The sequence below is a fragment of the Mycteria americana genome, chromosome 1 (genome assembly GCF_035582795.1).
Source record: "Mycteria americana isolate JAX WOST 10 ecotype Jacksonville Zoo and Gardens chromosome 1, USCA_MyAme_1.0, whole genome shotgun sequence".
Classification (NCBI taxonomy): Eukaryota; Metazoa; Chordata; class Aves; order Ciconiiformes; family Ciconiidae; genus Mycteria; species Mycteria americana.
Window position 1 is genome coordinate 91,089,925 of NC_134365.1, and position 12,648 is coordinate 91,102,572.

General features: G+C 39.2%; 1 protein-coding gene across 2 annotated transcripts in view; it reads right to left on the minus strand.

The window, feature by feature from the left end:
* The window catches only part of STXBP5L (syntaxin binding protein 5L), a 209,973-nt gene that overhangs the window by 94,233 nt on the left and 103,092 nt on the right, over positions 1-12,648 (minus strand). For both annotated transcript variants that reach the window (XM_075512032.1, XM_075512023.1), the window contains exons 6-7: positions 7,517-7,580; positions 354-437 (exon numbers count right to left, since the gene is read on the minus strand). In XM_075512032.1, coding sequence (XP_075368147.1) covers positions 354-437; positions 7,517-7,580 — 148 coding nt within the window. The remainder of the gene's footprint in view (positions 1-353; positions 438-7,516; positions 7,581-12,648) is intronic.

Genomic DNA, 12,648 nt, shown 5'->3' on the forward strand with positions numbered 1-12,648 from the left:
AATTAATGTTCTAGTAATACTCATTAAAGATAATTATATAATTCTTAATGTAGCTATATCTCAGGTCAGCTTATTACTACACTCTCTTCAGCTGAGGATCCCCACACAGAAGCTGATGAACTTGTCAGAATCAAGGGCTAGAGACCTCATGTCATAGTACACTCACAAGAACCTAATGGATTAGAACTAGAGAGTTCAGGTTTTGATTTCTGTTGTCAATAACTTGTTCAAAAGCACAGCACAAAGAGTATTTCCAGAACAAGCAATGCCTTAAGATAAATATCCGTATGCTTGATAAGACATACGACAAACTGCTGAATAACAGTTTTTCTGAATTAATGGAAATTGCTTACCTCATCATAATAAGCTCTCAAATCAGCTCTTTTAGATCGTAAGTCCCAGAGTACAACAGTCCCATTTTCATAGCCTATCAATAGCTGAGGGAGGGAAACAAACACAATTATAGTTTCAGATTCAAAAGGTATATACAAATATTGAAGAACTTCATGGTCTTAAGAGATTTTTTAAAAATAATAAGCACTATAAAAAGAAATGCCAAACTGATGTGCAAGATTGTAGTTTACACTACACATAATACCCAGCTTTCAAACTATCTTTCAGTATAAATTACTTCTCATTATTGACAATTTAATATCTGATATGGAAGGAAAAAAAATGTGCTTTATACACCTTTTTTTCTTTGTTTGTTTCTTCTGCAAGATTATGTGCCTGGACAGTCTCCACAATTGTATATCTGCTGAGAAAATAAGACTGTAGCATGTTCCTGTCGGCTCTTACCTTCCTTGCCCCTGGTTGGAGGGAAAACTGTTTGACACCTAAGAGATCACTTAAATAACCTCAAACCAAAGAGTCACCAGATTAAACTCTCATTCAGCTACTTATATTCCTTTAATTTCTGCTTTCTATTGCTTTAAAACATTTTGAAGAACTCCCCCTGCAGAGAATAAATTGTTTGCTTTCCTAGAAATTGAAAATAAATTAACTGGTATGCCAATTTTTACTTCTTCTAGAACTGGTATGTCATCATGCACACCTGAGAAATACCAGCAAGGAATATTGGTCAAAAGATGAAAGAGAAGAAAAACGATGCTCAGGAGAAAAATAAGAATGAACACAATCCTTTCTCCTTGTCTCTGTTGAAAAGAACTGAACTACTGATCTGGCACTGTATTGAGTACTATTCATTTGAACATAATTAATTTCAGATATTATGGAAGATGTGAGGTCTAGCCTACTTAGGTGTCCTGGAAATTGCTTCCCATAGAGCCTGTCTTCCTAAGAATCTATCCTGGGCATGAAGGCTGGGAATGACCAAACTGGCAGACTCACATATTTCTGCTATAAAATATTTTATACAACTGGCAGTGATAACAGCAGTTGTTCTTTGTCCATAAACCCGTGGATCACAGAATGCAGGCAAGAATTTACACTTTCTATATTAAGAATTTAAGCAGAACAATGACAAGACTATCTCTTAGTCTGTGAAACCTTACCAGCATCTTCGCTATCACTCACTTCAGCTTGCATAAGTCACAAAAATGAAACTTGGCTGGACTGCTAAACAAAACATCACTTTGTTTCCAAGTTAAATATAATTGATACATTAATACTGCTATAAAAGAGTCTGGGAATACTCTCAGTCCTACTAGATATGATTCTTTATATTGCCAGGAGAATATTCATTATGTGGAGATGTATTACCTGATCTGGGAATGATTTATAGTTAATACCTGAATATTAACAATACCTGATTACTTAAGAATTCTGCTCCTGAAAAAAATTCCAACTGTCCTGAAGAACATCCAGAATATTTATCATTTTTGCTCTGGACGGGTCCATATGGGATTCTGTGGCAGAGGAAATGTGAAAAGACATCCTGTTCAGAAAGCATGCAGCTAACTAGATAGCACTTGTGTCAGGGTGCCATATGGTATTCTGGGATAATAGATTGCCACTGAGAGAGCGAACAAAGAAGTGTCTTACTGCAACTGCTTTCGCCGTTAGTGTAGTGATCCTAAATGGAAGACAATTGTATATCCCGGAGTTAGTGATCCACATAGCAGTTAAGCTGAGTAGGTGCAGGCCTGTGCTGTGCTATGTTGTGCTGCACACAGCACTTGGCTTTCAGGCCTGTGTTGTGCTGCACATATTCCTTGGCCACAAGATAAACTTAGCTGGCTAATTGTAAAGAAGCCTGTAGGCAGCTCCCACTTGGTAAGGGCAATTACAGTACCTTTGTGTCCTTGTCTTTACCTTAGTGTAAGCCAGTATGTTCTCATGTGAATATCCTTTTGCTTGATGGTAGAAATGAATAGATTAAAGAAAACAAAAAAGTTTTGAGATCTCTAAAGACCAAAATGCTGGCAAACCTCTTCACATAGGGGACCAGCACAGTGCGCTGTGCCCTTATTGGAGGTCAATCCAATGCTGCACAACTTGGGGCTCCCACCATCTGAAGGAATGTAAGATTATCTTCTTTTTCCTTTTTTTATTAACTCCAATAAATGGTATTTTAATCAATATATTATGGAGCCTGAGTGCCTTCCTTACTGTCATCATAACAAGCACTTGCACCAGTGCATTACAGATGGGTACCAAACCAGTTGAGTTCAGTTCGTATCTACCAGTATTCTTTTCACTTCAGCTTTTGTACAACTATATTCAGGAAACTGAAGGAATAGAAAAGCATTTAGTATGTGACCCTGTTTCATAATAAGCCTTTCTCTCTGGTGAAGCTGGTTTGTCTTTTGATTTTTATCACTCTCTTTTGCAAAGATATCACGCTCCAAGTAATTACTAAAAGGTTAAATACCTCCTATCAGAGACAGCATTTCACCTGATCTATTGCTGAAATACTTAATGCACAACAGCACTACAGAACTGCAAGATACAAAGTGCTGTGATTTCAGGGAAGAAGTTGAAAGATAAACAGATTTGCTGCATAGCCGGGAATCTCTCTCTTTGCTCAGATGGTAGCCATGCTGCTAAACTACTGTGGTATGACACTAAAGTCAGAATTCCAACTGGGTGAATGTGATTAAGTCTCATTGCCAGTGTATTAAAGATGCTCTGAACTCTGACCTGTCTGAACCATAGGAAACTCAAAATATTCGCTTTCCTGTTGGCCATGGCAAGCACTTGAGAGATCTATAGGACAAGCTCTATGTCTGTAGTATTCAATGAGGTAAAAACCAGAACATCCATAAATGCAGTTGAAGGAGAAAACGTAGACAAAGAAGAAAAATATCTGTAAAAAGAGTTGAGGAAGTACAAAACCAAAGATTTCTCTTCAACTTGTGTTTCCTGGCACGCTGTTTAATTACTCATGCTTAATTAGGTTAAGAATCATGCAGAAGGCTGGATAGAATTTGAAGGAGGGAGGAGTCCTGGCAAGATCTTCCTTGTGGAGTTGCTCCACATTTTGACTTAACAAATCCTTCTTCATGAAATGCTTTTGATGATGGTGTTTTAGGGAGATTTCTCCTTTACAATCAACTAATTGCATCCTGGTACATGCCATCCAGCCCCTTACTTGTCTTGGTAGCACAAAATAGCTGAGGGGAAAAAAACCAGGCCTGCCAAATGCACACTGTGTTTAGGTGTTATTAGATCTCAGAACACAGACTCAGAGATAGGAAGTTTAGTCCACCAGCTAATAGTTAATAACATTAAAACTTTTCCTATTAAGCTTTCTCCAGTTGCTGGGAAACTGCAGATCATTGCAGTTAATGTCTTCTCCTGTGTCAGCAAGAAAAATCATGTTTGCTACAGATCTGCCACTTACAAATGTCTGTGCACTTCAGTCTGTTCCTAATGTGCACTTATTCATTGATTTGGCAGACACAGTTATATTTCATGGACTTAATCACTAGGTCCCCAAATTGTTCTTAAGTGACACATTAAATGCCCAAATTCTCTTTGTCGTCTGTCTTCCAGCCACAGCTTGCTAAGTTCATAAAAGACACTGTCTCCAAAGTCTGCCTTGATAGTTTGCCTGGAGGGCACCCTGGAAAAATTTTGAATGGCAGAAGTCTTCTGGAATTACATTCACTATTTTGGCACAGAAAAACTGGTCATCAGTCACTGATACAAACTGGAACATTTTGGAAATTAAAGAATTTTTAGAAGATGAATATGCAGTCAGCACACAAATTTCCCTGGCTTTCAAAAAGAGATCTTATGATTGTCCTAGATGTGGAAAGTTTTATCTGTGTTTTAGGACTCTCAACCACTCAGTGCCCATAGGAGAATGCTACTTATTTACTTCAGTGAAACATGCCCAGATCTGTAAATAACTTTGTGATATCCCAGAGAAGGATAAACCACTGGACCCTTGCAGAGTACAATACCCTTACAGTTATAGAGTACAAGAATATCTGTATTTTGAGCAATGATTATGACTGATTTGTACCCACTATTTAATTCCTGAAGCATAGGTAAAGAACACTTTCATCTGCTGCCCCCCATGAAGTGATGTGAGGAGTCTGGTTTCTCCCACCAACACCTCTTGGTAGTCTTTGGTTAACTTGAAGCTGAGGAGCTAAGCAGAGCATGTAGAACTATCTTGAAACAGCTCTATTACCTAAGAACAGCTCTACTAAATTAAACAAAAGGTCTACCTATCACAGTATCTTGTACTTAAATGGCCAAGAACAAATACCAAAGAACAATATGTGAGGAGGGCAAGTGCTTATCATACTCTCACATATTCTCTCAGCCTAAGTAATTTTCTCATTCAAAGATAGCCAGCTTCTCAACTAGACACGACTCCGTTTAACCTCATCTTTAATAACTTTTTAGGAAAATTCAGTGAACCTCTTCAGTAACCCTCCAATCAATTTTTCTTGTGTTAACTTTTCTAGTCTCCCTCATGACCAATATACATTTTCAGCACCCACAGCACCATTTGGAAAAAATTTTATAGCTTCTACCCATTGCATATTTGAAGAAGTATTTAATTGGCTTGTTTGGAATCTGACTTTTGTCAGCTTCATTTGATAGCCTTTTAGTTTTTGTATTGAAAGAGACTATGGACTGCTTCCACCCTCTTCATAACAATTGTGATTTTCAAACTCAGAATCACGATCAGCTCTTTTCCACAATGAATTGTCCTGTCTGACTTAGTTGTGTCTCATATAGAAAACCTTGCCCCTTCTCTGAATTTCTTTTAGCACAATTATGTTCTTTCTGAGATAAAAGGACAAAAATTATACTTGGTATTCAGCAGGCAAGTCAACCATGCATTTATGCAATAGTCCTGTTTTGTTCTCTATTCTTCTCCAGATAATGCCTAATTTTGATTTTCTTAATTGGTCACTACTGAGCACTGAGCTGACATTTTCATTGAACTATCAATGATCACTCTAAGCTCTTGATACCAAACAGTAATGATCAGCTCAGACCCATTGTTTTATATATAAACTCAGAAATATATTCCCCCACACATATCATTTTCCATCATTTACACTGAAAACGTACAAAAGACAGTGTTTAACCTGCCATTTTACTGCTGAGTTTCTCAGCCTCCTAAAGTCCAGCAAACCTGATCACATCACTGCTTAATCTCTTTTCTAGGTTGTTTATGACTATGCTGAACAGCAAAAGTCCCAGAAGTTTTTGTTTGTTTGTTTGTTTGTTTCATTTTTCCTCCATTCTGAAGAAAGATTGTTTTATCCTTCATTCTTTCAACCAAAGTTTAATGAGACTTAGTTGAAAAATTTAGTTTAATTTTTTTCTCTACTCTTGTATTTTTTATCTGGAACTGTGTCTTTTGATTTAGTGCTTGGATCTTCTCTTGGATCTGTGTGTACCTTTTACTGATACCTTCCTGTAAACATCAAACTATCAATTCCACATTCTGCAAATCTGCAAGTATTTTGTTAGCACCAATTTGTTCTTTACACCACTCTTAATCTATCAATGACATAAACAGCTGCACTAGGATGGTTTCAGTATGGCTTACATCTTCTACTCTTTCTCCCCATAAATTTCCAATGTTTGTTTTTCATCGGGATCCACCTGATTTTGCTGTTGCTTTTGTTGTTAGTACGCTTGTGCTTCATCAGTGCCCAGATGTCTCCAATGTGCCCTCTGAGCAACAAGCAATTGTATTTCCAAGCACGTTCTCCTCTAACTCCCTTTCCTGAGACCTTTTCATCTTCTCTCTTTCTGCTGAAGTAAAAATATTTTAGGTTTCTGTTTGGACACGGTCCATGACATTCCTGTAAGAGATGTTCACTCACAAGACCTTTTTTCTTTTAGTATCACATCCTTTTTCCCTACACTGTGTGCTTTAGGTAGGTCATCAACAGCTTTTCTTGTGGTCAGCTAACAAGAGTTATGCCTCATCAATAAACCTTTATTTTTATCAGGTATTTTGCCACAGGTAGTTAAATAGCAATTCTTGATGGCTTATGGTTTGAGGCTAAAACACTACGCTTCATAGCATTTAATTACTTTATTTGCTGTATTCTAAATTGCTTGATCTATTGTGATTCTTCCATAAAGGCTTAGAGATCCAGTCTAACTTGTTGGAGGGCTAGCTGGCAAGTGCATCGTTTACACATAGTTCGCCTTGCAATATGGATAAGTCCAAGGATGGATAATGCAAATGAAATTCAGATGTAGTCATCAGTTTTTTCTAGGTACCCATATTAATTTCAGTATAATGTCCCCCATATCAATATCAGAAATTCAAACTGCTGCTAGTTTCCAATAACCCTCAGCTGTTACATGAGGCACACTGTCAAATAGATACACCATTTGTAAGATGCGGTCCTTTACAAATACACACTGAAATGCAATTGGCAAAAATGATCAAAAATGATGAGGTAGTTAAATGCCTCTTCCACACAGGCAAAATGCTCAAAAATTCAGTAGCAACACATAAATAAGAAAAGCTCTAATAAAACTGGTATTCTGGCAACCAAATTTCATTTTGGAAAAGCTACCATACAAATAAAGCCAACTTAGATTTTGCCTCCTGATGGTATCAGTCACGACCCGAATACTCTGACTATATCTTTTGCTTCCACTTGTTGACAGCTCTTTGCTATTCTCAACTCTGTTCACAAACAGCAGCACGTTCCAAACGTGAGTTACTATCATTATTATTCTTGGATAAGAAAAGACTTATTATCTTATGAAAACTTACTATAATGCCTTCATAATAGCATGTTTATCCAAGTACTGAAGTCATGATACAGTTTTTAGTAAATTCTTACTTAAGTAAAACTCAAGTTTAATTAATCAGGAACAATTTTGATTTGCTATAGGTTTCAAAGTACAGTATGTTATCTGTATCATTTTTACTGAGATTTTTACTCATTAAAATTGTACAAAGAGAATTTTTTCTTAAAAACTGTAAAACAGTAAAAGTGACCTTGCAAATATATAAAGAAAGCAGATGATAAAATTAGTAAGCAAAAAGAAAGAGCTATCAAGGCAAATAAAGGCTACGAATGTTGCAATGTTTTATACCATTAGTTGTACTCACTTTTCCCTCATCTCTTGGGCTGTCACTTAAATGTACAACTGGCCCAGGGTGAGTCTTTGTGGATCTGCAAGACAAAAATAAATTCAGATCTGTGAATGTTTTTTGTATGAAAAGCTAGATGCTTACCTTAATTTCTAGGTGTGTTAACGTGTACCTCCAATGGTTTAAAAGTCATTCTAAAAAGCCCAACAGGGGAAGATAACTATCTGAAAGTTATCCATATCTTTTCATGTTCTCCTCTGTTTCCTTTTTGCTGTTATAGGCAAAGATTCTCCTTCGTTGATGAATCCTTTCTTCTATTTTTTTAAATATCAGTATTCCTCCTATTACAGTTTTTTTTTTTCTCTCATTTCTAAGGCTTTTTTGCCTTTTCTGTTGTTGACTCCCTCTCTTTCTGCCCTCCCTCCTCACTTGCCCAATTTCAAGGCTAATCTGCCAAGGATTTGCAAAGTCTTCACTGGATTAATTTCAATTACTGATAACAAGCCTCACCAAGTTCCAATCTCATCAATGACAGGGCTTCAGTAATCTCACCTACACTGCTATATCAGGTAGGTTCTTAGCATTACTGCAGTGGGGTTTCAGAAATGGAGCATCTTGCCTTTGTCTATTCTGTAAAGCCTTATGACATCTTCAGATCAACTAATACAGTTACACCCACAATGCACGTTCAGTGAGGCTCCTCAGCCATAAGACTCATCCCATAAGTCTTTATAAGCCTCTGTAAAGATTACTTATTGTTCTTGCTGTCCCCTCTCTTTTTGTAACATGTACCAACAATGTAGTATGCAACTTAGTACAGGGATTGCTGCTTAAGTCATTGTTGTCCAGCACCTGACAGCAAATGCAAATCATAGGAAACTGAATGGACAGATGAAGATTTTTCAACTGTCATCTTTTCTGACCAGACCTTTAGGCCCTGGCAGTCATACAGAGCAAGAAGACAAGCACCAGTCCACAAAACTTTGAATGCCTGCACAGAACAGGACCTTTCTTCCATCTAGGTTCTGGGGTCAGAGCACATGTCCTTTGGAGTTCAGCTTAGGATCTAGACTTGCATGGCTGGTCTTGGTTCACCAAAGGTCACCAGGAAAAGAAATATGGCAGAGATTGACAGGGCCCATAAAGCTAAGAATTTATCTGGAAGCCATACCTAAAACTACCTAGGCTCCAAGCTGAAAAACAATCTGCAAGAGACTTAAAGAAACAAGCCAAAACAAGGTTTTCCAGCCAAACTGCTCAAGGGATTTTCCCAAATTAACAGTGTTCCTCTTCCTTTGGCTCAAATACTGCACTATAGCAAAACTGGTCTCTTTGTTCTACTAGGTCAGACTCCAAATCAAGATTGAGAGTGGTATGCAAAAATTCCCAGACAACTGAAACATTAAAATACTGTGGAGTAATCCATATCTCCATAGACTCCTCCTTCCCAAAACATTATGCTCCAACACTCTTGAAAGCATGCACACTTTCTTCTGGCCTCTATTTTTTGCCTGTAGAATGTTTTAAATATTTCAGCTATTTGGTCATGCACCAAAGCTGGGCCAAAGCAGGGTGGCAAAGACCTTGTCTGATACTTACCTCTGAGCTAAAGACAATGAAAAATTACTCCAGACATCCTTAGACCTTCCAAACTAAGTTTATTCCAGGCCAAAGAGATAGAAAACTTCAAGTCACCTAAAGGCCAGACAACCTTCCAAGACTATATGCCACCCCTTCACATATATTTTAACATTACTGCTAGCTGCATACACAAAGCTAGTGGCAATGTGGCAAGCCCCTTCCTTGGCGAACCTTCCCCATGAGATGATCCCATGCCACCATCTTCAGCTTTGGCAGATCATGTTTCCACAGATACCTGCAGCATGTTACTTTTCTACATGAGGTCTCGGTGAGCAAGGCTTCTGCAAGAGCATTTTGCAACACATCCCAGCACAGAAGTGAGATCAGCAGGAAAGCAGTGGACAGCCGGTTTATACAGTAATATTCTATACAGACTGTCATTAATGTGCCAGCAGCAAGTACCCATTTGGCTTGAGACATGGCACGCAACAATTTTTGCAGAGATGCAGTTAGCGGGAGATCTGGCTGTCATTCCTATCCAAGCCAACTTCCCAGAGGGGACCCCTCTGGCTGAGCTTCTGTTTCTGAGTACTGTACTGGAATAAAAAAATAATTTCCACAACACCAGACCTTGGAGCAGGCAGGGTAGGTAAGCAGTGATGGGGCACTGAGGGGTGAGATGAGGATATTTGCAAGCAGTGCTTAGACCCACACACATCTTGTACATCTGTCCTCAGGGAGTGAATATGACATCTTGGGTCCTTCTAGGCTGCTTTGAACTTTGTTTCTGACATAGGTTCACCTGTCTGAACTGGTCAGAGTAAGTTAATGGAAAGAACTAGGTCTGTTTGAGGTAGATGCTGCCTATGCCATGACAGGCAAAGGAGGAAGGATAAGAATAAGAGGAAAAATTGTGAAGAGAAGAGGGAGCATAAGAAATTTTACTTTTTAGACAGATAAGAACACTGACAGATGACAGAAGAGGGAGCAGAGCCAAGCAGACATCAGGCATGACTAAGCTGGCAACAGACAAAATGGTGGAAGGAGCGCACGCAGGCTGACAATGCATACTGGTTTTGGCCAGTTATCCCAGCCCACTGAACCAACCAGTATGCAGGCTGGGTTGCTTGGCCATACCAGTATTGGTATTTGACTAGGAATAGTGGCAAAATCGGGGCAAATGGAGGAGAAAGGGAAAGAGCATACTGTCTTTCTAAGCTAAAGGTTGATCCTATCTAGGCTGCTCTTTGTACCTACCGATTTTAAAAGTCCAGAAGAATTTAAATAAATCTTTGCAACCACTGTTTTCTTTTAAGATATGTATGTCATTGCTTACCAAAGAATGTATCCATTTGTCTTTGGGTAGAAGCAAACTCTTATATGAGCTGTAGTCGCTCTACATGACGTCTAACTTTAGGCTAATTATACTTTCATTGTCACACAAACTAGTTGTTCCTCTGCAAATGATATAAAACTATCTTTTACTACCAGTCTTATTTTTATCTTATATTCTTGCAGGGGCGTAGCCTCAGATTTCCATGCTAAGACCTCAACTAAAAGGGATAACCTTCACTAATACAATACGTTTTCCTACCTCCTCCATTTCTCTGTCTTGAATCTGTTGTAAATGACAGTTGGAGGATCCTGGGAGATTTGCATCCTGAAACACTGTAATAAGATTTCTTTTTGCTTTTCAGGATATTAGGCACTTTTTGTTTCTTTTAGGAGTATTATCTTTTTATTATTAGGTTCCTAGCTATTTCTTTAGTTTTGTTAAGAGCTTCATATACATTATCAGCAAAGTCGATGCAACCACAGCAGTCTGTGCACTAAATGTATGAGATTTTATTTTTCCTCGTTCTCTTTCCTCTATATTTGATATAAGTGTTCTTTTAATATTTATATTATCTTATTCCTCAGTATTTTAATAGTTTAGTTGTTTTGTGTTATAACTGACTTGGTCAGGCTTCTTACATTTTCTTCCAATTTTACTATTTTAGTCTGTCAGGTATGTCACTCTACCAAAAGACTCAATGAACCATTGTTTTGCTTTCACAGGTACACCACCAGTCTTTGGTTCCATTCTTGTTAGCTCTTTTATGTCAAATATTGGATGTAGGTGTCAAGGTCTTGGCAGTGGGGAGATACAGGGGGGGTCTCTGTGAGGAGAGGACGGGTCTGCCCTGGGCTGGGCACAGCCGGTTCCAGCCGGCTCCAACCAACCCACGGCAGGGCACAGCTGAGCCCCTCAGCCAAGGTGGTGGCACCTCAGGGAAAACAAATTTAAGAAAGGGCACAAAATGCTGCACAGGCAGTGAGGAAAAAAGCGTGAGAAACAGCCCTATGAACATCAAGGTCAGCAAAGGAGGAGGGGAGGAGGTGCTCCAAGCACCAAAGCAGAGATTCCCCTGCTGCTAGTGGAGAGGACCATGCCAGAGCTGATATTTCCCCTGCAGCCTGTGGAAGACCCCATGCTGGAGCAGCTAGATATGTCCTGAAGGAACTGCAGCCTGTGGAGAGCCAACACTGGAGCAGGTTTATCCTGAAGGAGTGCAGCCTGTGGAAGGACCTGTGCTGGAGCAGGGGAAAAGTGTGAGGAGGAAGGAGAGGAGCTGGAATGGAACGACCACAACCATCATTCCCCGTCCCCCTGCACTGCTCAGGGGGGAGGAGGGGGAGGAGGGGGAGGAGGTAGACGAGTTAGGTATGAAGGAGTGAAGTTGAGCCTAGGAAAAATGGGTTGGGGGGAAGGTGTTTTAGTTTTTGTCTTTGTTTCTCACCGTTCTACTGTATTTTAACTGGTAATAAATGACATTAATTTTCTCCAAGTCAAGTCTGTTTTGCTCATTGACAGTAATTGGTAAGTTATTTCCCTGTTTTTATCTTGACCCATGAGCTTTTCCATCTTATTTTCTTTCCCTGTCCTGTTGAGGAGGGGGAGTGAGAGAGCAGCTGGGTGAGGGTCTCACAGCCAGCCAGGGTTCACCCACCACAAATACCTTGATCACTTAACAGCTGCCAGGTTTGATTATACATAGGTAAGAGGAAACAGAGAGTCTATAAAGTTTGGCAGTCATAACACTAAATCTGTCAGGAAATGAGAAAGGATCTTTTTCAAATAATTGTATATCCTAAAACTCATTTCAGATGTGCCATCGCAGATAAGATCACACACAGAATTTCTGGGGTGATGACAACAGATGTTCCTGAAGCATTTTGGAACTGTAGAGCCTACTCCCTGGCAGTCCTCCTGCACTGCCTTTCCAGGGCTCCAAGAAACATTGGGTTTTTTATACATATCAAGTAAAGCATTTGCATAACTGATTCCTCTTTGGACTAAACAACAAGGAATACCCATAAGGTGCAGCACAAAGCTTTTGGTTTGGTTTGGGATGGGACATGCACAGTCCCATCTTGGGGTAGATGTTTGAGGGAGGATATACCTATACAAAATAACACCAGTTCAGATGGAGCAGGGAAGAAAACCGTGTGTGAAAGGGTTGTAACTTTCTCCATTCTACATGGTCTTTTGCTTGTTGCTCTGAACCTGCCCTATGGGTGGATACAGA